The 27,693-nt window shown below is 40.5% G+C and overlaps 2 protein-coding genes across 5 annotated transcripts; one reads left to right on the top strand and one right to left on the bottom strand.

Moving 5' to 3' along the window:
- Nucleotides 1-7,821: 7,821 nt before the first annotated feature.
- On the bottom strand, nucleotides 7,822-9,168 carry Gpr15 (G protein-coupled receptor 15). Its single transcript, NM_001105890.2, has one exon. It carries the CDS (start codon nucleotides 9,110-9,112, stop codon nucleotides 8,030-8,032), a length of 1,083 nt encoding a protein of 360 aa, NP_001099360.1. The 5' UTR covers nucleotides 9,113-9,168; the 3' UTR covers nucleotides 7,822-8,029.
- Nucleotides 9,169-17,884: 8,716 nt separating this feature from the next.
- Cldnd1 (claudin domain containing 1) lies at nucleotides 17,885-24,343 on the top strand. 4 transcript variants are annotated; one of them, XM_006248204.5, is made up of 6 exons: nucleotides 17,885-18,183; nucleotides 19,269-19,319; nucleotides 19,541-19,850; nucleotides 21,420-21,530; nucleotides 22,701-22,838; nucleotides 22,950-24,338. In XM_006248204.5, exons 1-6 carry the CDS (start codon nucleotides 17,956-17,958, stop codon nucleotides 23,168-23,170), a joined length of 1,059 nt encoding a protein of 352 aa, XP_006248266.3. In that variant the 5' UTR covers nucleotides 17,885-17,955; the 3' UTR covers nucleotides 23,171-24,338. The 4 variants fall into 4 exon arrangements, with proteins under 4 accessions (XP_006248266.3, NP_001006956.2, XP_006248268.1 ...); XM_006248206.5 differs by having other exon boundaries at nucleotides 18,019-18,183; nucleotides 19,276-19,319; XM_063270411.1 differs by lacking the exon at nucleotides 17,885-18,183 and adding an exon at nucleotides 18,728-18,763.
- The last annotated feature ends 3,350 nt before the right edge of the window (nucleotides 24,344-27,693 follow it).

Here is a 27,693-nt window from a genome sequence, read left to right as displayed (position 1 = left end):
TAATCTGTAGCATTTTATATAAATGAGCTTTCATTCTATCTATAATGCACACTTGGGATATGCCTGTTCTAGAATCAATAGTCCTTACGCTATTTAAAATGCAAGGAACCAAAATTCCATTTGAAATCTGGCACACTAACTATAACTGAATTTAGCTGGAACCTGACACAGATTTTAAACTGTTGTTTCTAACCTCACAGGCAGTTTCTTGTTTCTCATTTTCTATATTTTGCATATAGAATGAGGGAGAGAGAAATATTCATTCGACATCTTAAAAACCACTAATGTTGTTTTGACCTCAAGGGAGAGAAGATAAGCACAAAACCAGAATTAGTTATAGAAAAATTAGAGTTGAACAGAGGAATTTCTTTGTCTGGAGATGTTCCAGTGGGTGAATTGATTCGCTGACACTGGCTGCATTTGACAGGGTCATCCACAGTGAAGGAGAGGGAAGGGGCTATAGACATTCTAACCCTCTCCTACCAGGTCAAAGTTCCTCCATGGCACATGGATTTCCACCCCAACACCCAGAATTTCTTCTACCAGCAATAACATTTATTAACACCTCTACCCAGCCTTTTAGGTTTTGCTTCACCAAACATCAATAAAAAGCCTGAAATAGGAACTTTTCATAGTTAATGTTTATGGAAATTCTCTATTTTTAGTCCATGATGTGTCTAGCATACAAAACCCATGGAATAGGGATTAGAATAAAAAAAATATCTGCAACAATGATGGTACTGATCCTGCCTCCTAGATACTTTCTTGTCCTCTTTCCTAACCAATGCAAATTAGAGTTTATTGTTCCAGGGGGCAGATTAGAAGGCGCCACAATTACATGCAGGAGAGATTACTATGTTTTTTATGTATTGACATATATGTTTGGATTATTTACAATGCTTTTTTAAAAAAAGCTGTTTCATGGAACATTCCGAACATTTGCAAGTTTATGTTTATAGTTTTTTCCTGCACTTCGTCATCAAAACCATGAAAGTCTGTTGACCTGTGAAGGAAGAAACTCCTGCTTGCTTCCCCATCGCAGCCACTGTCATTGGAACACTGCCATGGAGTGTTGCTCAGGAGACCCTTAGGCATTTCTTCCCATCCTTAGATATGATTTTGACTTAACTATGAGTATGTATACATTCATGCAAACCAACCAGGTACAACCTTACAGGAATATCTGAGGGAAATTATAGATTTAGAGGTCTAGGTAATTTTCAAATACATGTTGGCCTGAGTCACTAGAGGTAAATGGTAAATATATTCAGTGGAAATTTAAAAATATTATTTATGGAATTTTCTCTGCCTTTTTAAAGGAATAGTAAGCAAGCGATTATTTCCCAGTATAGTGTTTTTAGAGCCTTTATGGAATCTGCCTTATTTATCTTTATACCATCTCACCCTCAAAAGTTCATAGCCAACTAAGTTGTGCAACATTAAATGTTGAATCTAGGCCCAGAGCTTGTGGAAAAACGTACAATACCCCAGTCATGGCTGGAAGCACTACCCTATTACATGGTGACCTGATATCATTATTTTTGACTACAATCACAGTGGACTTACATCTAGAAAAGTCATCCATTGAATAATAAATCTGTAATATAGAGAAAGCCTTGACTGAGAGTCAAGGGAAGGTTATTGAATCATCCAATTCTTTAATCCTGTGATAGCTGGAATGACCAAGAAATTTCAGATAATTTTAAATGCTGTATAATGAAGCACACACCTAACCTTTCATGAGCAAAATAAGCAAATAAAATCAATAAATAAGCAAAACCATGAATTTTTAATATTTGAAACAGTTGTAAAAATTCTTCACTTTAATTATAGTAGATATTCTGGTTTAGTTCTAGCTGAGTGTCTCCTGTGAAACAAAGAAAGAGATGGGATTTTTCAAATAAGGAAACAGTTCTCCAGACCCTACTCATGGCACAGGATTAGAGAGAACTCTCTCCCTTTTTGGGAGATAGACATAAAAATGTAAGATTTGCAAATTAAGTGTACTAATGCAAAATGAAGGTGTGCCTGAACTTCAGGTTAACCATCATCTTTAGGGGTTTTAAATACATAACAGTTCTCAAATGGTTGATTTTAAGAAATCAGGTATTGTTTGATATAATCCTGGGCCTTTGCAAATGACAAAGGTCTCATAATATTTTCTAACGACTGCATAGTATTTGATAATGGGTCTTGTTTGGTCAATTCTGGACATGAAAGTTTTTATTTTCCTGCTTCTGTAAGCAGTGGTGCAATAAAAACACAAGAAGAGACTTCCTTGTGCACGTCCACGCATGGCACCGCCCACATTTGTTTGCCAGGGTCAAATCCTAGAATGGAATTGCTCTTGATAGATTTCTAAATTGCGTTCAGAAAGCTTAACCAGGCAATGCTTAGACAATCCTCCCTTGCACTGCGCAGGTCTATTCCTGGCCAGACAGTATTCGATGTATAAATATTCGTCAGCTTTGTAAGATTTTACTTATAAAACTGTGTTTTGTTACTTTGCTATGGTCATCTTTAAATATTTATGTGAATATTTTTCACAAGACTATTACCAGTATGTTTTGTTTTGATTTTAGAAAATGAAATGGCTTTGACTTTAAATCCTTAGGGCTCCATACATTGTGCAGCTCTACACTAACTCTTTCAATTCCTGACTTAAGTTTTCTTATTTTAAACTAAATTTACTAATTTAGGAGTCGGGTCTGCACTTCAAGAACCTTTTCCATTACAAATAGAGTAGTCTTTTCCATCTGCCTTCAAGCCCTGTGAATTTGTATTTTTTTTTTTTTTTTTGCTTCAAAAGTGAAACCACAGACAGATATCGGTTTCTCATTTACCACTTCTCTAACTGAGCTGTTAGTTTTGCTTTTGCTGGAGATTGAGGGCAAGCGAGAGGGCGTCTGATCCAATCGTGGAATCTGGAAAGTTCTCCAGATATGCCTCCTTTGCTTTGCATGCTGCTTTAGTTTGTCCTTCGAAAGTAAATTGAAATCTAGTGTTGGTCAGGATTCTTCTAAGCTTAAAATAATCTAGAGTCTAATACAACTTTTGAGAACAGAGGCAGCATTTTTCCTGGAAATGCCACTATAAACATTTCCTTGAGGGATTAACCAGAACTCAGGAGGTGACTATAGCTGTCCTATTATCATCTGAGCAGTGAGCAATGGCTGCTATACAGAATAAAGCAAATGCATGTTTTCCGTCAGCATCAGAAAAGACTAAAGACATTTATTTGACTTGTAATCTTCTTAACTGTGAGGCTCTTTGTGAGTATTGTTTTTTTTTTTTTTTTTCATTCTTTGACAATAAAAACCCCACAACTTTGTGGTAAACTTCATGAAGAAACAAGTTCCACTTTGGCATCTTCACATGCTACAGTCTAATAAAGTCCTAGATAGATGATGTGGAGATACATAGACGATAAATAAAATAGATTGAGGAGCATGTATTTAGTTAAACTGTTACCGGGCACCTTAATCCCTTTGCATTTGCAAGGGTTGGTGCATGTGCACATGCTGCGTTGTGTTTTGCATTTACCAGGTTCCTCTTTCTTTCTTTCTTTCTTTCTTTCTTTCTTTCTTTCTTTCTTTCTTTCTTTCTTTCCTTCTTTCTTCTTTTCTTGTTTTTTTTTCCTTTAGAGTCCCACTGTATTCCATATTTAAGCAAGAAAATAGAGAACGGTTGCATTTAGCTCAAGTGATTTATCTGGAATATTAGTAAAAGGTGAAAGACTTATGTGTTCTGAGAAACCACAGTAAGATATTTAATCATAGTAACAAAATTTAATAGACACTAATTCAGCTGTGATTTCACTATAGATTTATATACTTAAGTATGCATATGTGAGAAAAATTGGCTTTGATAATAGAGTACTTGCAGTTTATCAGAACACACACAGCAAGGAGAATCAACAACCATGGCAACCCGTTGTAAATGGTTAACACTATGTGTTTAGTGTGTTTTTTATTTGATTGTTTTCAAAGAACCCCACAGATCTAAAGCATAAAAATCATAAATTCAAATACCAGCTCATTCACTGTAATGAGAAATGAATCATTTATGTACACCGAGACCAAACACGGAGGACCAACACCTCATTTAGGCTCATTTTCTATAATCCAAGCAGTAGTTCTAAATTTTACATTCCATTAACTTTTTATGGAGTTGATTATATTATTCTGAAATTGACACATTCAAGGATATGTAAAAATTTCGAAATCAATAGTCATTAATTACAGATGATTTGAACTTTATAAGGGACAAAGCAAAGGTGAGTTTGCAGAGTACTAAGAGAGAGGTTTTTTTTTTTTTTTAAAGTAGTCTTTAGTGCTGTATCACTTTTCATACTAAAATTTCATTTGATATACAAATAGCTTATATCTTGTGCCTTATACACAATCAAGAGCAAACGAAAGAACGTACATCACAAATATGCTAGGAAGGGGAACATTTCACACTTTCCTTCGAATGAGCATTGAGCTAAAAGTAACATTTTCTAAAAGGAATTGATAAGCAATAAAAAAAAAAGTGTTAAATTTCCTATCAGTGTTGTGAAGTATAAAGGATGATTGATGAAGACTAATTCCTAGAAGGAGTGATAGGGGACCAGCTAATTGTTAAACCTCCTTAATTAGAAAGGAGCAGAAGTGATCAAGGACCATTAGATCATCAACATCACTTAAAGACATCATAAAGGTCAGGCCAACGTTGTATTGCATATCTTCTGAGTGAATGCTTGTCTAGCTGGACGCATTTCAACTTTCTCACGTGGAGCCAACTTAAAAAAGTCCCAGGACCAGGCAGCAGTGGCGCAGGCCTTTAATCCCAGCACTCTGGATACACAGTTTCTGGACACTAGAGAAACCCTGTCTTGGAAAACTGAAAACAAAAACAAACAAACAAACAAACAAACAAAAACAACAACAAAACTCCACGATAATTTTAAAGTATGTTTTGAGACTTAGAAACTTTGTGCCTACTTACTTAATATTTATTAAAAAAATACACTATCTGAACTGGTAGTTCACCTTGCCCTAAGAACTCGAATTAATCGTCTAGACATTTAAAGCAGGGTCTCTTGGGGCTGCTATACCCTTTTAGAACACAGTTTTCATTTACCAACTCGGCTATGAAATACAGCCCTATTATGGAAATGACTGAAATAACCAGACACAACGTAGGCAACTCATTCTAAGGTAGGTAGAATGTTTCCTTTTTACATCTGTAAAATAAAATCATAATATTGGTAGCCGTAATTCTAAATTCCAGCCACAATTTGTTTCTCTCCAATAAAAAATGTTGATCAATAAGGCAAGCAATCAATAAGGCAAATGGTTCAGTGGTTTCCATGATGCTCTGGGTCTTCTCTGACAGGGCTTCAGCCATCATCCTGTTAGCAGGCCACCCCCAGTGGCATGGCTTTTTAAAATAAACTTACAGTTATTTTAGTGTGGCGTGGCTTTTGTGAATGAACTCTGGAGAAAAACCGAGGCTTGGCTGTTTTACAGCCAGACAAAGCAGACGAGTCATTTCTCACTTCTGAGATTGCCAGCGAGAAAGGAGAGTGATTTGAGGGCTGGAGATGAATCACAGGGCAAGATTTCTTCTGCCCACCACCACATACCGTGCTATCTGCAGTTTTTTTTTAAAGAAATTAACTTATGACCCCAGTGATAGATGACTCTCAGTCATGCTCAGGGTCTTCTCTCATGGCCATTATTATTGTCAGCCTAAAGGTGATTTGGCTTGGCAGTGTGGACCCAACACACGAATCTCAAGAAGCATCAGGTTAGTATGAATCTTTAAATGTATGCCTGGGACTATGCGAACTTCATTACATTCATTTGAAAACTAACCATCGATTATAAGGCAACGCTTTACCAAGGTTTTAATGAAGGGCTTCTTTGGGGATAAAGTCAAGAAAACTACTGTAGAAATGCTTTGGACACTGATGTACTGTTGGTCTTGTTGTTAAAGACAGAATAGCTTAAAGTAAATGAAAACAACAGCCTTACTATGGTTTCCTTTAGATTATGACTTTGATCTTGCTTTATTACCCATGGGCGTAACCTGAAAGATATAATGTGTTAGGGTGTCAGGTTTATTTTCTGAAGATTCTTGGCAATGTGTGTTGTGTGATTCGATTGGTCCTCAGAATCGTTAAGACCTGATATTATGACAATGCTTCAAAGAATGTCCCAGGTTTTCTCATTTTGAATGACTATCTCGGCTGCTTAATTTTTAGAAGCATTTCTCAGAAGCAGTAACTTCCATGGTTAGTAAGGTGTTTCACTGTTCTGTGCGATAAAAATGTGTCTTCAACGTTCCGTATTCTGTTACTTAAGCTTTGAAGAACTGTTTAACTATTTTGTATTCAATTTTGAAGTTTCTCAGAAAACCTTATTAACTATGGTTACACAGACTTCTTTCTGCAAACATAACAATCTATTAAACATCTGCTACTATATGTGGTACTGGTATTACTGTTATTAAAATTAATATTTTAATATGAAGAATACTTATACAACATAACATTTTATTTAGTAACAGGATAGAGAAATAAAATAATTTGTCAAACCAAAACTTGTACTTTCAGCTGCAAAATAGGTTCAATATAGGAACACACCCAAATATTTGAGATTTTCCTACTGTGAAAGGTACTTGGGAGGAAATTAAGTAAGCTAGTCTCTGAAAATAATCTGTATTTTCTTAGTTCCAAGTCTCTCAATAGAAAGGTAATTTGTTTGAGTCAACAGCGGAAATAAAAACTCACCTTTCTGAGCTCAAAGCCCAAGCTTACAATGACCCACTCGAGTGCTGTGGTGTTCAGCTTTAAACACGGGCACAAGCTGACTCTGAGTATTGAACTAGGTGAGGAGACTCACAAGGCTCTGGGACTGAAAGCATATGTAATACACTAGCACCGCTTCTCTTATAGATCTTTTATTTCGGCTGGATACAGAGCATCCCACATCACGTTGAAATTATACACACCAAGCAAAAGAATTGCTAAAAGAATATGCACAGTAACATTTTAATTAGAACCTCAAGTGATAATCTGCATGGGGGTGGGCCCAAGCCTCCAAGCTCCAATTACATTAGTAGTAACATTTTCATTTGATAACTAGATGATAGGTAATTCAGAACATGTAATTACAACAAAGTCAGATTCTAATTTATAAAGGCAATGAAAACAAACAGCGTATTAACATCTTTTTAAAAAGCAGTTACCGTGGCATATTATAATAAGCTGGATGGTTACTAATGTTTCTCACAAGGCAAAGGTCAAACCTTAGGCAATGAGTACTTTGCTAACACATTTCAGATCAGGTGATGAAGTCATTTCTTAATTCACAAACACAATGCATAGTGGCTTATTCCTCTTGGGGTTCTTTCTCTTTTTCTCTTTCTTTCTCTTTCTCTCTCTCTCTCTCTCTCTCTCTCTCTCTCTCTCTCTCTCTCTCTCTCTCTCCCTTCCTTTCTTTCTTTCTTTCTTTTTTTCTAGTCCAAAGCTATGACTTGAAAGCCAATGCAGAACTGAGAGGAAGACTCACCCGATAGACTATTCATTGAGACCAGAATTGATCTCAGTAACTCAGGGACAGTGAGTTACAGAGTACAGGTATTTTTGCTTTTGTTATCCAGCATCTCGCTACATTTCTTACCAGATGAAGGCATCTCTTTCAAACGCAGCCCAGCATGAACAGTGGGTGGTCTTGAGAGACCTGAAGTTGCGTTGGCACCCATGAAGAAAACGGACTTTGAGTTCAGGGACAATGGAGTTTGTATTTTGTCTGGTTGGCTTGATTCCCAAGTAAGACCTCCAAGGTTTGAAAATACTGCATATGTCCTAATTACATCCACAGTACAGGAGCTCTTCAGGGAGGCTTTAAAAAAAAGCCGACACTTGCTTGGATTTATGAATCAATATGAATTTTATCTTTAATGCTTTTCTCTTTCTCTGCTGCTGACAAAACCCAGCTTCCCAAGAGTGCCAACAGAACTTGAAATGTCACAGCTCCTTTCAGAGTGACACAGACCTCTTCCTCCGCTTGACAAAATCTTCTGAGTGAATGAAGTTGGCAAGAGCCTTGGTGAGGTGACTGTCTAATGTCTCAGTGCTACTCCCAATGTTGTGGATCTTCAGACAAGGGCACAGACTGCGTACAATGGCCCGGCGGATATAGCTGTCAAAGATATAGTAAAGGAGAGGGTTGACGCAGCTGTTGGCAAATGCCAAGGACCCAGTCACCTTCATGGCCTGCTGAAGAGACTCGGAGGGAAACTGGCTTTCAGGTTGCAATCCTGAAACAATGGCTAGGAGCTTGACAGTGTTAAAGGGCACCCAGGAGATGGTGAAGGCCGCCACCACAATAACGATGATCTTTATGGACTTCCTCAATTTCTTGTTATGCTTTCCCGACTGCTGGTAATGAGCACACAGCCTCCTTGTGATGCAACAGTAGCTGGACACAATGCTCAGGAGGGGGACAAAAAAGGTGGCAATCAAGGCTACCAGCCCCCACATCAGTTTTAATGACGTGGGTTTCTTCTCTGCACAGTACGGCTTGCCTTCAATGTGAGTGAGCCCTCTGGACAGAAGAGTGGGTAATCCTAAGAGGCATGAGATGATCCAGATGACAGCACACACCGCGTATGCACAGCTTCTCCTTCTTAATCTCCTGGCTAAGGTTGGGCGCATGATGGCCAGGTAGCGGTCCATGCTCATACACGTGAGCAAGAAGACATTACAGTGCATGTTCACTGAGATCGTATAGGAGCTGCCTTTGCACAGGAGAGAGCCAGTCCTCCACAGTCCCAGAGAGGCTTCCTTATCTACCCAAAGTGGCAGTGTGACAAGGAAAATGAAGTCCGAGGCAGCCAGGTTGATGATAAAGATATCGATCAATCTTCGGTTGCGGTGTTTGAAATGCAGAGTGACCATGAGGATGAAATTCCCCAACACTCCAGTCAGGAACACAGCTGTGTAAAAGACAGGGAGGAAGACAGATGTGTAGGAAGTGTGGGAGGGAGTCTCCATGATACGAGGATCCGGGCTCGTAGCATCATAGTAATCCAGATAAAACAGGGTTGTTGCTGGTTCCATCACTGAAGGTTCCAAGTTGAATCTGGTAAGTGTCCTTACTCTGTGTCTTTTGAACTTGAGAAATCAAGGGAGCGTCTTGATGTACTCTCTTTCTTGTGTTCTTTTCGTCTCTCCCTGTCTTTCAAGATCTTGGACAAATACGAAAACAGATTCAAAAGTGTAACTACTGACAGTCTTCTGAAGGCCCAACGAGAAGCTCCCTGTGATTGGTACTGGCTGTGGTTGTGGTTTTCTTTCTTTGTGCTCGCCTGTGAAACTTAGGTGCTTTTTTTTTTTTTTTTTTTTACTTCTTTATTCAAAATGTTTGATTTGTTTTCTTAAATTCAGAAAATTAAAAAGAACCAAAAATCAAACATTTTCATTTCTTTTAAAAAAATCAAGGTTTTTTTTTTGACACTGAATTATTTGATTCTAGCCTTTTATGTCACCCTTAAAATATGGTTATTATAGAATTGTAAATTGCTAATGAAGATGCTCTGTTTTCTCACACTATTGATATACATGTATATATGTGTGTATGTGATTCACATATACATATATATTGTGAGAAAACAGAGCATCTTCATCAGCAATTTGCAATTCTATAATTGTAGTGAAAGATGGTTTGAAAACACTAAGTGCTATTTTGGCCTTCGCCTGCTATTGTACTCAGACATCGGATTATAGTCTGCTTACTCTCTGTGCTGCACCGCATCTACCCAGAGAAGGCTTGAACTTAAGACTTTTCTGCGACATCTCTCCATGTACTGGGGAGAAAGTGTTTGCTGTTGCACCCAGCAAGTGTTTCTTAGGTTTTGACCTATCACTTCTCATTAAGTGTCTCCACACATCAGTGACATGGCCACAGATGTAAATACGGAACAAAGTGCCTTCACAGGAGAGATGCTAGCTCTAGAATGTCAGTACAATAAGATATTTGAGAAACAAATTAAAACTGAAGTTTTCATGTGTATGTCTCATATACAAAGACCATAGAAAAATATAACAACTTTTGAAATTTATTTCATTAACTTCAATTCTTAGCTACCCAAGGAGTCTCTTGCAACCACCTCCTTTCCTCTCCTCTTTCTATCCATCTCATTTAATGCTCAAAATGTCAGTTTTGACAGTAGTCACTATTGTCCAGAAGAAGGGATGCCGACAGGTAAAAATATAACTATATATAGCTACATATAATCTATATATTAAAAGTATGTTTAAAATCCTTCCTATAAAAATCTATTTATTCAATAACTGGTATGCTGAAGAGAGCAATTGGCTCTCCCTCCTTGTGGTCTAAGGTCATCTCTATACCAGGCAAGAGAACAATCAGGGAAGGATGCAAGAATTCACCAGGGCAGGGTTTATGGGATGACTTGCCTTCCCCATTGTCCCCAACTGTTTTGTACTGTTCATTCACATCATGGAGGGTATATTCTTCACTAAATATAGACTGTAGTCCAGAGAAACTAATTAGCAGTTTGAAATTTCTGGGACAGAAGTCCTTCCCACTGAGTGAATTTTAATTATTGAAGAGAATAATTCACATTTTTCCCCCCACATATTTTGAAGTAGGACGATATTTGCATGGAAAAGAATAGTTGTTTAAAGTGGAATATTTAAGCGCCAAATCTATCTGTGCACGCGTTGAAGGACTAATCACAGAAATGTTTTGTCATTGAGCTGTAGATCAAAAGTTATTGTGCATTTGATAACATAAGGCTGATTGGGGGCTAAGGATTTTTAAAATTTATTCTTCTCTCATATATTATATCCCAATGGCATGCATCTCTTACACCCTCTTTTCCCAGTCCCTCCCTCCCTCACTTCCAGATCCACTCCTCCTTTCTCCTTCAGAAAAGGGCAGGCCTTCCAGGGATATCAACTAAACAAGCCATCAAGTTGCAATAAGACTGGGCACCTCCCCTCATATTAAGGCTGAACGTGGCAACCCACTAGGAAGAGCAAAAGGCAGGCAAAAGAGTCATATAGAGCCCCAGATCCCACTGTTAGGAGTCCCGCAAGAATACTAGGATACACAACGAGACCATATAGGCAGAGGGCTTAAGTCAGACCCATACAGGCTCCCTGATTATTGGTTCAGTCTCTATGTCCCTATGATCCCTACTTAGTTAATATTTTTGTGTTGTCTTTGACCCCTCTGACTCCTACAGTTCGTCCATCCTCTCTTCTGCAGGACTCACTGAGCTCTGCCTAATGTTTGGCTCTTGGTCTCTGCACCTGTCACCATCAGTGGCTGGATGAAGCCTTTCTGGTGTCAGTTATGCTAGGCTCTGGTCTACAAGTGTGCAGAGTATTAGGAGTCATTTCATCCCCCCACGCCCTGTTTTTTTGGTTCTATTCTAGGCCTCTGGGCTATCCAGTCTCTGGGTCATGGCCCTCCAGGAAGTGTCAGGGGTACACTCCCTTTCACAACATGGGTCTCATCTCAAGTCGAACCAGTCATTGTTTGACCCCTCCCATAAATTTTGCACCACTTTTATCCCAGCACATCCCCTAGGCAGGGCAAATTGTAGGTTGAAAAGTTTTGTGGCTGGGTTGGTGTCCCAGGTCCTCCACTGGAAGCTTTGCCTGGTTACAGGAGATGGTTGGTTCAGGCTCCACTTCCCCCATTACTAGGAGTCTTAGGTAGGGTCACCCTCATAGATTCCTGGAAGTTTCCATTGTGTTTCTACCTTACCCTGAAATGCCCCACAATTCCAGTTGCCTCTCCCAGTACTCTCTCCCTCCACCTGATCCCTCCAGCTCCCATCCCCACCCACGTAGTCAACCCACAAGATCTATTCCATTTCCCCTTCCCAGGGAGATTCATGTGTTCCCCTTGGAGGGCTAAGCATGTTTAATTCCTAGATATGTACGTGTCATATCTGTACATAAAAAGTAGAATTGCTAGCCAGGCATGGAAGCATACAACTTTATCCCAGCACTCAGGATGCAGAGGTGGGTTGATAGTCTACACAGTGAGTTCCAGGACATGGTGGACTACACAGAAAGACCCAATCTTATAAGGAGGAGGAAGAAGAGGAGGAGGAGGAGGAGGAAGAGACCCCCACCACCACCCCTATCACCAGCAGCAGCAGAAGCAGCAAGAAGGAGGAGGAGGAGGAGGAGGAGGAGGAGGAGGAGGAGGAGGAGGAGGAGGAGGAGGAGACCCCCAACCACCCCTACCAGCAGCAGCAGCAGCAGCAGCAGCAGCAGCAGCAGCAGCAGCAGCAGCAGCAGCAGCAGCAGCAGGAAGAAGAAGAAGAAGAAGAAGAAGAAGAAGAAGAAGAAGAAGAAGAAGAAGAAGAAGAAGAAGAAGAAGAAGAAGAAGAAGAGGAAGAGGAAGAGGAAGAGGAAGAGGAAGAGGAAGAGGAAGAGGAAGAGGAAGAGGGATAAATATTTACAATTTTATTTAATGTTTATAGGCCTAAAATTTTGTTTTCAAGGTTTTGAAGTTGCTGAGTTGGTGATGTAAACCTTATCTAATGAATCTGACATTTACAGCAAACTTGAAGCAGTTACAGATAAGGTGATTCGCTTTATCCTATGTGGCGACCTGAGGTATGACGCGTGGTGAGAATACGAGGCTGAGTCTTCTTCATGACATATCCATGGTGGGTTGATAGTATCTCCAGGCCTATATTAGGAAGCCAATGGACTGTTTTACTAATAATGATTTTAAGTAACTCAGAATACAAGGTTGGCATAAAAGGAAACCCACAGTAAAGGCTGGTTATAAACTAGGGAAGTTCCAAGAAACCCAAGTGCAAGGGTCATTTTTAGCACTTTGAACTTCCTTTGATATACATATGTAGAACTAATGATTAAAAAACAGAACCAGTGAAATATAGTTCAAAACTCAAAGCATTAGCGTGTCCGATAACATGTGAAAAGGTGATGTAGACAAGGCTCCCTCAAAAAGAAAAAGAGGAATGTAAGGATTAATAATTGAATCAAGGTACATGTGTACCCCTTGGGGACTGATTTGCCAAAAAAAAAAAAAAAACAGTAAAATACTGAAGTTTTTTTTACAATCCTTGATAGAAATGATTCTATTGGATTTTTATTCTTTTATTTATGCTTTTCTCTTTGAGAGAGGGTCTTCCTATATAAACCAAGCTGGCCTCAAAGTCACAGAGATCTGGTTTCCTCATTCGCTCTGCCCCTCTGCCCCTCTGTCCCTCTGTCCCTCTGTCCCTCTGACTCCTGTAGTTCTGAAGTCTAAACAGACTATTCATAAAACAGTCCTTTTGAACTTTCAAAGCTATAGTGCTGAACTCGTGGAGGCCACGGCCTATTGCTCACATCAGAGTTCCATATGCTATCTACTAATTATAGATTCTTCAACCTTGTCTAGATTTATGGACTCAGTCAGCAGCCTAGAATGCTATATTTAACACACAAAGGTTTAGAAGTACTATGCTCTTTTGCATAAAATAACCACCATGATATGCTGTGCTTCGTAATTATGCTGGCTCCTTTTTTGGAGGTTTAAAGGTGTGTCAAAAGCGGAAACCTGTAGAAGGCTTTTAGCCTGGACTTCACAGCATTTTAGGATGTTAAAAAAAATTCTGTTCTCTACTTTAATTCCTAAACTATATTCAGAACCATATAAGATGTTCAAGAAGAAGATGGTAGATTTACTCCACTGAGACATTTTCTCAGTTTAGTCTACTGCCACATTATATGGCTATAACTGCAGTTGGTCGCCTCCAACTCTCAAGTGTTAAGCATTTCGTGAGAACAGAGCCAATCCAATCAGTTTCTAACGTCTGTCATTGGGATCAAATTACTTTGGCATCTTTCCACTCATCAGTTCTGCCCTCTCCAAGCTGACATGATTGGTATGTCATCAGATTAAACACAAAAGGTAAGGTACAAAGCCTTCTTCAATATAAGGTCTTCAGCTGACGTGTGTTCTGGTGAGAGGTCCCAGGATAAAGGGCAAAGCGCATGAAGCAATCGATTTCTCTTTGTGCTTTACAGACATGTGATTATTTATGTTAAACATGATTCTCTTGTTCACTTCTCATATGAATATGGTAAAATACGAAATCATTTAAATAGTTAACTTTAAGGAAACAGTTCATACTCTAAGAGCTTGGGTTTCTTTTATAATTGTTATTCCTATAGTTACTTAGAGAATTTAGAATTTATTAAAATAGCAGGACAAACTAGGAGGGATATATTTGCTCTTATCAGTGAATCCACATTGAGCTTATTATTTTCCTTGTTAACTCATGTTTACTCGATCAATTATGCTAGTATTCAAGAAGAACACGTTTTAGGCCTCTTTATCATAGTAGATTTGGGGATGGCAGATGGCTTGCTGGGTAAAAATGCCCGTTGCCAAGCCTGATTTTGATCCTCTGGGTCCACATTATGGAAGAAGACACCCCACTATCACAGATTGTCCTCCTATAGCATCTGCACGCCCACACACGTATACACACTCACACAAATAAAAAGAATAGATCCGATATGCATAACAAAGTTATTTATGTTTGTGTCCCTAGCAATTTGACACGGTGCTTGGCTGCAGTAGGTAGGCAATAAATGCCTGTAAGTCTAGATGGAATCATGCTTAGACTCAGAGCCATTTGTTACCAACAAGAACTTTTTACAATCCTTGTGGACAGCTTCTGTTCTACCCTAGCCCTGTCAATTTCACCACAACATAAACTAACACAGATGTGTCCAGTTAACATAGCATATTCTTTTGCTTTATAACAATGTTGTAACAATATATCTCGTTAAGTCAGAAGCCCTTCACAAACCAATACATTTGAATACACCTTCGCTATGTATACTTCAAGCCCTGCTGCTGCCAAATCTAGGATAACTCTAATTTGAAGTTACATTTCTATCTTTTCAATTAAATTACAAGTCATAAAAATTAGGGCTTCAGTAGCGGTCTCATAGTTATTTAGCTAATGAGGTCACTAGGACCCAGAAAGTACAATTTTAACTAAACTTTCCCATCACCGAATGTTTAGTTACTACATTGTCATCCACAGGCAGTAGGAATCAAACAACTATAATTATTTCACTCTGTGGCACTTAATAGGATTTTATAAATAAGAGGAAACAAGTTTAATACTTTGTAACAGAGCCCTAGAACTTAGCCCCTGATTTAAGCACAGCTGACTCCATGAAGGTACCATGCAGGCCATAGAACTCAGCATGTAGACAGCACCCCTGGGAAACAAACACCCAGTCCATCTAAGTCCATAGTTCTGGGAAAGTCTCTGAAGCTACTAACTTTGCTTCCTCTTAGCTTCTGTAGTTTTCCTTCTGGCTAACTATTTTTGTTAATGGAAGTATGGCAATCTAGAATATGTTATTTATTTATTTATTTATTTATTTATTTATTTATTTATTTATTTATTTTTGTGCTGAAAAGCTCATCCTGAGAAAGGCTCAGGGCTACACTGGTATCCTGGACACGCAGTGTAGTCAGTAGCCAGCTAGTAAAGTCTTTCTATTGGCTTAAACCCATGTCTGAGCAGACAGATACAAAGCAATTTTCATTACGATTTTAGGCTTTGCCTAGAACTCAGAAACAATCTCTATCTTCCTTTCTGATCACCAAAGTTTATGAGAAAAATAGGACAAATATTTAAGATGAATATACAAGGTAGCTATATTTTGATTAACCCAAGTTTTTGGTTCCTTGAACATTTTAAAACAGTGAACATTTTAAAAAAGCAGAATTGTATTTAAGAACATTAGAGAACCTGAGAGGGGAGGGAATTGTTGCGTGAAAAGCATTATCTAAATATTTAGATTTTCTGCTACTGGGCTCTTTTACAGTGCACCACAACTATAACACATTCTTCCTGAAAACTAGAAACATCAGATTTAGCCAATTTAGCCAGAAGCCTGGTTCAACTCTGTTGGAAGCCTATATTCCATAACTTGTGGTGCTTGCTAAGCTGTACTTGGTTATATATATATATATATATATATATATATATATATATATATATATATATAATCTCACCAGCTACTGATACTGTACAGCTCATCAAAAAATAGGGGCAAACATTTATCTCTAAAAATTGATTACAGATCTGTTCTGCTTACCCACAAAACATAGTATAAATAAAAGTTGGAAAACACCAAAGATGCAGAGATAACCCAGAAGTGTGACTGTGTGGTCTGTGGGACTGTGTTTGAGAAGGAAGTTCAGATCTTCTGTTCTGTGGTGTTCAGGGTGGCCAAAACCTCAAGTACACACTTCCATGGTGACACTAAGTTTGTGACTGAATGGGGTCCTGAACGTTTTCTGGGTGTTCAGTGCTGTTGGAAGGTGAAAGCATCATTCTCTTTTGTAGAGTGCCTCCAGAAACATTTACCTCCTGTGTCATGACGCCTAGTGTACTGTGAGCTCAGGGCTTAGAATTTCCAGAGCATGTGACTTAACAAGCACACTGAAATGCCCTCCTGGCAAGTCTAGCGGCTGGGTAGTTAGCAGACAAGTCCAGAAGCCAGCTGAGGTGCACAAGACCACTTACCTGTAAAACAAACTTTTCCTTTTCATCTGGGACAATCAGGAGTTTTATAAAGCTACTTATACTGATCTTACTCAAACACTATTCTATTGTAAATAATGCCTCAATGATTCCTTAACAATCCTCAGGTCCCTGCCTGACAGTTTTTACATCTTCTTATTTATAGATGCTATTTTAAAAAATCCATATATTGAAAACAAGTAATTGTCCAATGTCATAAAACTGGTGTTCACATTTGCCAAGTTAGCTCATCTCCATGGGCCTAAGTGTCTAGAAACTTAGGCTGTTTCTTTTTTTTTTCTTAAATTGTTCCCCTTTTCGAGCATTGGTTGCCCATGTTACTTCAGGAATCAGACGTGTCATGCAGGTCCGTGGATGAAGACATTTGCTGCAAAAATGTATTCACAAGTCTTACTGTGGAGTCACTGTTCTCCTGTGCACGACCATCAAGCTTTCAAGATGACACCTGAGGCCAATTGCTTTTTTCATTTGATGTTATAAAGAAAAATCTAGTCATGCCATGTGGATAGTGGGCTCTGTCAGAAGTCCATTTCCAGACAGAGTCTGTGATGGTGAGCTAGAATCATGAACCAAAAGGCAAATGATTTATAGCTAAAAACATCTTTGCCACTTGTTTAGAAATTCCTGTGAAGTATCTGAGGGTTTAGAATCATTCAATTACTTCCACGTCGCACAGCCGTCTGTTTCCAAGGCTGCCCACAACTTTTTCTGTTGGAAATAATGTTCTCTAAATTCCATTTCATATTACACTCACACTTTAAAGTCACATTTTTGACATCTAGTACCCTTTGGATTTACAAGTTTTAAATAAACCAACGGAAACATTTAAACTGGAAACTTTATTACAGTAGAGAGAGCAAATAACAGATTTCTTCAAACAAGAATAACGTAATTATATCCTATTAGGTTATAACGCTAATTTAGTTATATGCTGGGTTAGATCTTTAGTTACATTTAAACAAAACAGAAGTACACTTTGCTCAAATGGGAGGGAAGATATAGGGAAGTGGGAGTGGGGGTTGATATTTGAAGAGTAGAGTCAACTCTACTCTTAAATAAAGTTCATCGACTCAGTAGAACTAATATTTAGAGGTAGAGTATTATCGTAGGGAAAACACAAGACTCTAAGTTAGATCTGGGCTACATAAATCAAAGCCTTTGACTATAGATGCCAAAGATCCTCCCCCATCACTTTCTGGAGCTTGGTCCCTCCTTTTCTGAGGTTTAACAATCCCTCAGCTTAGACCTCTGCTTTGCTCACTGATCTCCAGAGTTCTTTCTTCGGAGAGAACTACATTCCCCACAATTCCCCGCGCGTCGTCGGGCATGCTCTCCTCTGGCTCTAGCAGCTTTTTCACCGGCGTTCCTACAAGTCCCACAAGGCCCCTCGGCTCAGGGCCGCTTTGGCCCGGCCTAGGGTGGAGGCGGAGGCGGAGGCGCGGGAGTTATGGAGGGGGCGGGCTCTGCAGGGAAGTGCGTCAGAGGAGGCGCGGGGAGAGTAGGTTGCTGTGGTCGGAGCTGGAGGGCGAAGCCGGTGGAGTGAGAGGATGGGCGGTGAGTGCGCGGGGTCGCGAGCCAGCACGGGTCGCGGCGTGGGGAGGGGGCTCCTCCGTGGCGTGGCCGGGCCGGGAGGCTGGAGCGGCTGGCGGGGCGGGGAGGGGCGGGGCTGCGGGCCAAGGGGCTGGGGCTGGCTGGGCTCGGGTACCCAGGGCACCCGCCCAGCCCTGCCGGCCTCAGCCTGCCGGTGCCAGGCCCTGCTGTGCGGCCCAGGGTGACTGCGCTAGGCGCAGCTTCCAGAACCCGGCCTTTAAGGTCATCCGAGAGCACCAGGATGGACGAGATTTTTAAGAATCAAAATGCACACCGCACTTACCTGAGTTATTGTTGATGACTGCAATCGCCCCGGTGTTTCCGGAGTCACTCCCCATTTTCCGAACTCTGCACCCAGTTTGTAAGCCTGTTTTCAGGTGCATTGCGAGGGGTTTGTGCTGTCACAGTGTACACACACTTGGTAGGGTTTGACTCAGCGTGATCCACCTTGAGTCATTTTAACCGCGGCCATTTACTACTGCCGTGGAGCCCTGTCCACGCCTAGGGAGTGTTCAGATTTTGCCTAACTCACTTCTGTTTGAGAGTAGGGATTATTTCGTTTTTATGGACCTGTGCTATACTTTTAGGATTTAGGGAGCAGTATTGCGGTTTGGGAGGTCGAGAAGTGTGTAATGGATGGAGGGTGGGGGGAGAGTAAGGAGTGAAGAATCTGGTTATGTCAAGAAGCTTGGCTTAGCTTTGATCGAGGGAGATTGATAACCTAACATGGTGCTTTTGCTCTCTTTGCTGTGACAGACACATAAACTTTCCCCTTTGGGTTAACACCTTCAACTCTGACTTCCAAATAACTCCTTACTTTTGGCCTTATTTATTTATTTAGGTAAACCTTTCCACTAAAAAGCTTGGGGGATCCCTAGTCTCCCTTTCTTCTGTCTTTTCCTCGTCCAAGCCGGAAACACATAACCTTTTTCTGGCTTTCGTAAAAATTCAATCTACAGTTCAGGTGCGCACGCTGCACTGCCGACCCCGGGCGTGTGTGTTGTTTGTATCTGTAACGTGTATGTCCATTTCAGTGTTGTCTGTTTTAGTATGCAGGTGATAGACTAGAGAACAAGACTTCTGTCTCCGTAGCATCGTGGGTATGTGAGCATTCAATAAGTACTTTCCCTGAGAATGAGTTTTGTTTTAAACTTAACATTTGCCCTTTTGTTTGTAAATTTTCACATCGATAAATGCCTTGCATTGAGAAGAGAAGGGATGGGGAGTAGGGTAAAGGGGGCTCATTTTTATTATTATTTTTGTTTTTAATACATTCTAATTTGCTCGGGAGGTCTAACTCTTCCCTCTCCCTCTTGAACAGAGCAGTCTGAATGCCAGAATGGATAACCGTTTCGCTACAGCCTTTGTGATTGCCTGTGTGCTTAGTCTTATCTCCACCATCTACATGGCCGCCTCCATAGGCACAGACTTCTGGTATGAGTATCAAAGTCCTGCTCAAGAGAATTCTAGTGATGCGAATAGAATTGCCTGGGAAGATTTCATGGGCGATGAGGCGGATGAGAAGACCTACAACGATGCTCTGTTCCGGTACAACGGCAACTTGGGATTGTGGAGACGCTGTATCACCATTCCCAAAAACACTCACTGGTATGCTCCGCCGGAAAGGACAGGTATTCATGTCTCCTACCTGATAACGATTGTCCAGGGACGGGTAAGCACGTCTGTGCACCGCTTCCTTCCCTTAAGAACATCCTCTGTATCTATTTTCTTCCATCATTTTCTTTCCTCAACTTCTGTGCATTCCCGTTGTCCTCCATGATATCACAATACCTCATATCATTGTATCATGATGGCCATTTGAATCCTCATGCTTTCATTAAATTGTTTTTTTCTTTTTTATTCATGCCACATGTTGTGAGGAATTAGTTTGAAGAGTTTAAATATCTGGTAATTTGTGGCATTTACGATCAAGTTAAAGTGTGAGTGTATTATCCTCTTACAAGTAGCTATGTTAGCCAGGCAGCAGTGGCATAAGCCTTTAAGCTCAGCAGTTCGAAGGCAGAGGCAGGCAGATCTCTCTGAGTCGAGGCCAGCCTGGTCTATAGAGCAAGATCCAGGATAGCCAGGGCTACACAGAGAAGCCCTGTCTCTCTGATACAGCAAACAAAACCAAAAACAATTAACCTAGGTAACGGTAGGTTTCCATCATTTGCCTTGTATTTTAGAGAATGTAATTTGACCAACTCTGCCTTTAAGTCTGTACATATCTGAGATTTGCACAACTATAAAGGGTTAATAACCTAAAAAAATTACAAAAAAAATTTCTAAGTTGTTTCTCAGATTTATTTTTCAAAAACTATTAACATAAAGATTTTAACTTTCCAGGTATTAAATTGGGAAGCTTACAGTTTATTTTTGTTTATATTTACTTCTTTTGGCCTCTTACTGAGTAAGCATTATATTCAGATCATAGCAGAACACACTTAAGTCACCATCTGTTGAAAGGTATACCACGTATGACAAATAGTTTACCGTGCAAAGAAAAGGAGCACAGCTACCAGTGTATTGTAAAATCTCCAGTTCTACTTAGAGGTCACAGAGGCACACTGGGAAGGCTGCAGTGGGACACATCCTGCAGCGTGTTACGTTTTGAACACCTAGTGACACTGAGCGCAGGTGAGCCGACCTTGTCACCCTGGCTGATGTCCACACACAGGCAGAATGCAAGGCTGTCATCTGGGATTGCTTACGAGGTGGCTGTGACTCAGATGTGAGATCACTGGAATCAGACCAGCATAGCAGCGGGATTTTGAGTATAATTTGAAGGAATAGCTGTTAGCATTTTCTGTTAGAATGTATAAGGGCAGGAATGACTGAAGCTTTTTGTCCCAGGAACCTAGGAAGGTTGACTTGCGTCACCTCCTGAGGACTGTGGCTGGTGTGGTATGTTTCAGGGAAAAGATCAGAATTTCTTGGATTGTCCGTATCTTATCTAATAACCTCGTACATTCTCCCGTCTTCCTTGCCTTTTCCTTTTTTTCATCCGTGTGTCTAAATCTTGAGACAGTCAAGAAACTCAGTGGTGGCCACAGAGTAACCTATGTGTCACTGGGAGCCAGAGATACTTATTCTTGGGGAATTCCTTTCTGCATCACCTTTTACTTCCAAAGATAACTTCTGAAAGATCGTTATGGCATATTGTCCATAAAAATAACAGGCAGTCATTGTTCCCCTTCCAGAGTCATTTGAAGTGGTTACAAAATGCATGAGTTTCACACTAAACGAACAGTTCATGGAGAAGTATGTTGATCCTGGAAACCACAACAGTGGCATTGACCTGCTTCGGACCTGTGAGTACTTGGCGGAAGAGCATGTGCTTGGTTGAGGTCTGTTTTGGAATGATGTGCTAGTGTCCAGTGTCAACGTGAACCACCTTCCCCAGCAACATCCCGATAGCTCCGTCCCATGGCTAATAGTATTTGGAAGATAGAAACATACTTAAAAACATACTTAAAGACCGTCAAATAATTTGCACTTGAGGGAGCTAATCCAGTGGAGGGTGGGATCCAGATCTCCCAAAGATGTTACCAGTGGGCCCAGAGAAGGGGGAGCTCAGAATAAAATTCATATTTGAAGTTCCCATGCCCATTCCCTGAAGCGACCTGAAGAAGCGTACTGTAAGCTCTCAGGTGCTCAGCAGGTGTCAGTCGGGACAGTAAATACCCTTCCAGCCCTAGGGGGCAGTAAACAGAGTAGATGCCAGAACCAACAGTGTCACAGTACTCTAATCCCTGATGGTTAGGCTGCCAGGAAATGCTTTCTTGAGATTTGAGCGACAGTTTTTAGGCTGCATTTGTGTTTACCCAGACAGTGCTATCAAAGGGCTCACTGCAGTTATTTACTTTGTAATGGGAGCAAGAGGCCTATCAGAAACAGAATTTTAAGGGAAGGCATAAGACTGAGAAACAGACCTACACGGCATTCTAGAAAACAAAAGGAGTACCAAGGGGAGCTAATGAGATTTACAGCTGCCATTAAGCGACTGGTAGGCTCCAGGCTTACTGTGCCCTCATGTGTAATGGGCATCCTTACTTGCTAGCACCTGCCGTTGACCATGCAAAGGCTTCCATTCTGCCATCCATCAAAGGAAGCTGTGTTTTACTTCAAATAGTGATTCTTCACTTCCCCTTATTGGTACAAGTTACTAACAGTCCAGTCTCAGTTCCTTCGGTGACAAAGACTAAACAGTAGTGGCACCAGTAGTGTAAGGTGTTGGGAGGGTTAATTCAAGCATGAGTACAGGGCTCATACTTGACCCTTCAGTCACTTAACTGTTAGTGGCCCTTTATTTGTTTCAGGGAAAGTTGGAATCCTTTCAGATTTAATAAAGTTTGATATTAAAATATCTGCTTTTCACTTCTTAAAGCAGCTCTAACAACCCTTTCGAACTGTGAAAAATTGCCATTGTAGAAAAGTGGACTGAAATCATGATGTATTTTTTTCCTCTCTTTTAAACCCAGACCTCTGGCGCTGCCAGTTCCTCTTACCGTTTGTTAGCTTGGGTCTGATGTGCTTCGGGGCTTTGATTGGACTTTGTGCCTGTGTGTGCCGCAGCCTGTACCCCACCATTGCCACAGGCATTCTCCATCTCCTTGCAGGTCAGTCTCATGCTTTACAACCTCCAAACAGTCACACATGGTTGCCCTATCTTTATTGTCACAGCCGTGCTCTTTCGCAGTCACATTCTGGTTTCTAAATGTCTTCCTCAGGTCTGTGTACGCTGGGCTCCGTGAGTTGTTATGTTGCTGGCATTGAGCTGCTCCATCAGAAACTAGGGCTGCCCAAGAACGTATCTGGGGAATTTGGATGGTCCTTCTGCCTGGCCTGCGTCTCAGCTCCCTTACAGTTCATGGCTTCTGCTCTCTTCATCTGGGCTGCCCACACCAACCGGAAGGAGTACACCTTAATGAAGGCTTATCGTGTGGCGTGAAGGGAGGCTGCCGCCGATGATTACTATTTCTACTATTTCTTTTTTACTGTTGAGGTTTTCCCTTGTCTTCCTCTCAGTTGTCTTTAATTTTTATTTTTGTGGATACGCCATTTTATTCTAAAAGTCCTTTTTATTTATATACAGTGCCACTAAATACCATTTAAAATGTATGTGGTTTTCTTTGAGTGGCTCAGTCATTTTACCAAACTGATCTAGGTTCAGTCAGAGTTCAGACAGAAAGAACTTTAGAGATGTGACCCAGATTTGTAAAAGAATATTAGCAGTGGAAAATTGACCCCAAACAGGGTCTGCTAATGTCTGCTAAATCCAGTAGTGTAGTAACTGTGTGTGAAACTAGAAACGAATTTCTGTATGATATCGGTTATCACTGTCAGAACTTCATAATCACTTTCCTGTATTTAGTCAGCTAGCAGAACCAGCGTTCCTAAAGATGTGTGCATACAAAATTGGGAAATTATCTAACATCTGTGTCCCTAAACTTTGGTACATTACTTCATTCGAGGTGAAATATGGCAGCTGCTTATACTGTGATTGTCTACAAGAAAAAAAAGTGAAAAATGTTTACTTGAAATTGTAGCTTTTAACTGCAAAATTTCAATTCAATGAGAAAAGCTGGTTATACTTTTTTTTTTTTTAAAACTGAAACTCATTAGGATTTTCAGTGCCACCAAACCATTGTGGATTTTTGCTGCTCCCCCCTCCCCCCATCTGGACACACCAGGCTTATTAAAGAGTACTTTCTTTTTAACGGAGAAGAATCACAGCCAATTCCCCAACTGTTTTGTCCCAGCTGAGTACTATATGGGAGGTCCTATCAATATCGACCCCCCAGAGCTGGGGGTCCTACCACCACAAGATCTAAAGCTGTGGCCACCTACTGACCTCCAGTTGTGGGTCTTTATTTCTTGTGGTGAAATGATGTGCCTTTCCTTGCCCAGATCCCTTCCTGGTGTGTATCAACATTACTCACTGTCTTCTAATTCAGTCATTTTTTTATAATATGTCTGTAAACATTGAACTTACAAATCTTATTTATTTACTCCATTATTGTAGCACTTCACAGATTAAAAAAAGTGTGACTCAGTACTTTCTTACCAAATCCTAAATCTGTCTTTTTTAAAAAATAAAAAATAAAAAAGAAAGAGAACCATGGAGAGTGTCTAAATTGTTTGAGATCACAACACAACACGCTGGGCTAAAGAATGGAGGTCTGTGTAGATCTCTGTGGGAGATGAGTTATTCCTCCTTTGGGTCTGTATATTAGTTTCTTTTCGTTGCAGGGATAAAACACCACGATGAAAGTGTCTTAGGTATGAGCGTTTATTTAGCTTAGAGTTTTGAGGCAGAGTCCACGATGGCAGGAGAATGCTGGAGCGGGAGACTGAGAGATCACAGCTTCATCCACAGCCATGTAGCACAGAGGGAGAACTGGAAAGTTAGGCAGGGCTTCAAACTCAGAGCCCACTCCTGTGATAGTACGTCGTCTGTCAGCGCTACCCCTAAAGGTTCCATTACCTCCCCAGACGGCACAGGGGCCACACGGTCAGACGAATGAGCCTGGAGGGGACACTGCTCATTCAGGTCACCACAGTATACTGCAGAAACCGGGAAGCCTTTCTCATTAGAAGTGTCCTCAGTGAAACATGTTGCTGAATGACGTCTGTGACCCCTTTGTGGCTGTTTTTTCCTAAGAAGTCATTTAGTGATTGGATATTTGTGTTCGGGGAGGAGAATTCCACCACTGAACTACTAGTGTTCCAAGTTACTTTGGCCAGTTGCTTCTGATGTAGCTGGTTACTGGGGTTTCGACACACTTTTTTATTTTTACTTCCGATACTGTGCATTAACCTAAAGACAATGTATATCCTAGATGATCTAGCACTGAGGTATATTTACATAGCCCTGTTTGTTGGTTTGTTTACTTTAGTGCTTTAGGTGTAAGAGTTATGTAGGACAACCTGGCCTTGAATCCACAATCTAGCCAGACTGGACTTGGAACTGATCTTGCTGCCTCAGTCTCCCAACTGCTAGACTATAAATAGGAATTCAGCCTCGTCAGATAGTATCATCAAGTTTCCAATCTGGCTTTGAACTTGCAGCCTTTCTCACCTCAGCCACCAGGGCAGCTGACCAATCTTGCTGTCATTGTTCCTAAATTATTCTTGACTCTTGCTGTTCAACAACTTCTGCAGGAGGTGCACATGATAAAAGTTAAGTGAACGATGATACCTGGGAGTGCAGCTTAGCAATGATTGGCCTGCTAACCTTCACGAGATTTAACGTGCATCAGGAAGATGAACTTGGAATGGGACACAGATCCTGTTTCGGCAAGCGTGTCGCTGAATGTGGAAAGCCTGCACCATTAATCTGTCTGTTGAATGTGTTATACGCATTGCATGGTTGAGGGCATCCTCTTCTGCAGCGGCTTCTGTCAGGGTAAAAGAGTCCTGTAGGTAGTAACAGTTTTTCTTGCCCAGGTGAACCTTAGGAAATAGCTGAGAGTGATTTTGACTGGTCTAAGCCAAATCTTTCCAAATGGTCTTTTCAAAGGAACCTTCCAGGTAATATTAATCTCCTGTGTTCTGGAGCATGCTTTATGGCACTCCGGAAGTGCATTTTAAAACTAATTTTATAACTCCAATAATTAAATGATATGGATAGCTATCTTTTGTACTTCCCTTTAAGTTCAATTTAAGGATAATCATGAGAACACTGAAACTTGGTATAATTAAAAAAAAAAGAATAATTCTATAATTTATTTGTTTGGGTAACCTTGAGTGTTTACTATTCATGTGATATAAATGTTAAAATTTATATCTGTCTGGAGCTAGCCAGAGGCTTAGCAGACATCAAAGCCTTTTGCTGTAAGCACAAGTATCAAGATCTGAGTTCAATTCCTCACACCCACATTGGAAGAAAATATCCGACTCCCAAAAGTTGTCCCCTAGCTCCACTTGAATGTCACAGCACACACGACATTTTATACACATGTGTGCATGCGCACGCACGTGCACACACACACACACACACACACACACACACACACACACACACACCCCACAACACTGATTGACATGTGTAAGATAGTGAGAAGGCATTTTAATACTTAATCTTCCTGTAAACTTAAGTTCAAATGCAAACTTTGTTAAATTTTCAGCTTGTGAAACTTTCTAGCTAAGTAGTTCTGAAGGTACAAACTGGTATTTTACAGGCAGCATTCAGTTCCGCCCTGCCAGATGGGCGGCATCTTTTGCCCTCCTTTCTGCTCTCATTAGGGAATCATGACTCAGAAAACGAGTGAAACAAGGACATACGTTTAGGTGCAGGAATTCTTTTCCTTTGTTCACGTGCTCTAATGAGATGATTTTCTCTTGGGTCAAATTACAGTTAAGTGCCAGTGTCCTATATATTCATTATGTGAAAATTTGCATTCCAAACAGGCTAACAGCAGCTATTTACCTGAGAGAAGTTACCATAGTAATTACTCTCAGGATCAGATTTTTTTTTTTTTTTTACTGTTAAGTGAGTTCATAGATTTTTTTTCTGACATATAAATGTTTACATACTTTAGGCAAACTTCTGTAACTCTAGATCCAGCTTATATTACTTTATCTTTGAAGAGGTTTGGAAATACGAAATACAGATTTTGTTTTGTGTTCACTCTTTGAAGTTGTTTGCATTACTGAATAATTTGGTCACTTTTTATCTGCTGACTCAGTGTTGGTGCTCAGGGTATGAACTGCACTCATCCTGCCTTGCAGCTTTTGGACTCTTCCCAAACCAGCCAGCCTTCTGTTCTGTTTGTCTTAGCTTGTCATGTGTTTATAAACATCTGTGACTCCCATGCTGCCTGCTTTTGCGAGCCACTGTTCGTTCCATAGATTCTGCTTTTTCTGGTTCAATCTCAAAATGAATCAAGATGTGAAAACACTCATGAAATATATTCTTCTCGAGCTCCATGGAGGAAAGTAAATGATCCTTAAGGAATGCTGGGATGAGCTCTCTCTGAGTGTCTCTGATCCCTTCTCACTTATGGAAGAAAGAATATATTTTACAGGAACAGTTGCTGGGCCAGGGTACTCCCAGCAACAGCCTGGTGTATGGTGAATTATCCAGCTCAGGAGACAGAATGATAAACTTAGTTGTTTGTCAGCCTGTCCAGGCACTACCTTTCACACCTGTGATATTGTATGACTAATATACCTGTTTGAGGGGTCTAGTGATGATTATGCAAATTGCCCATCGTAAAGTGGTCACTCAAAATGTTAATTATGAGCTACTCGAGCTTATAAAGTTGTTCTCCGCCTAGATTGCACAGTGTAGTTTTCTAGACAACTTTTGGGGGCTGGAGAGATAGCTTAGAAGAGTGTGTACTGTTCTTTCCGAGGATCTGTGCTTGGAGCACACGTCAGAAGACTCACATCTGCCTCTAACTCCAGGTCTAGGGGATCCAACACTTACTTCTGGCCTCCACAGACAGCTTCACTCACGTGCATACACCC

The sequence above is a fragment of the Rattus norvegicus genome, chromosome 11 (assembly GCF_036323735.1).
Source record: "Rattus norvegicus strain BN/NHsdMcwi chromosome 11, GRCr8, whole genome shotgun sequence".
Lineage (NCBI taxonomy): Eukaryota > Metazoa > Chordata > Mammalia > Rodentia > Muridae > Rattus > Rattus norvegicus.
This window is presented reverse-complemented; position numbering and strand designations above follow the sequence as displayed.

Coding starts and splice junctions, on each gene's coding strand:
- Cldnd1 (XM_006248204.5), top strand. CDS start 17,956: ATGCTCTCCTCTGGCTCTAGCAGCTTTTTCACCGGCGTTCCTACAAGT. Junction 19,320..19,540: donor CTGTCTCCGTAGCATCGTGG/GTATGTGAGCAT, acceptor CCTCTTGAACAG/AGCAGTCTGAATGCCAGAAT. Junction 19,851..21,419: donor TGCTCCGCCGGAAAGGACAG/GTATTCATGTCT, acceptor TTCCCCTTCCAG/AGTCATTTGAAGTGGTTACA.
- Gpr15 (NM_001105890.2), bottom strand. CDS start 9,112: ATGGAACCAGCAACAACCCTGTTTTATCTGGATTACTATGATGCTACG.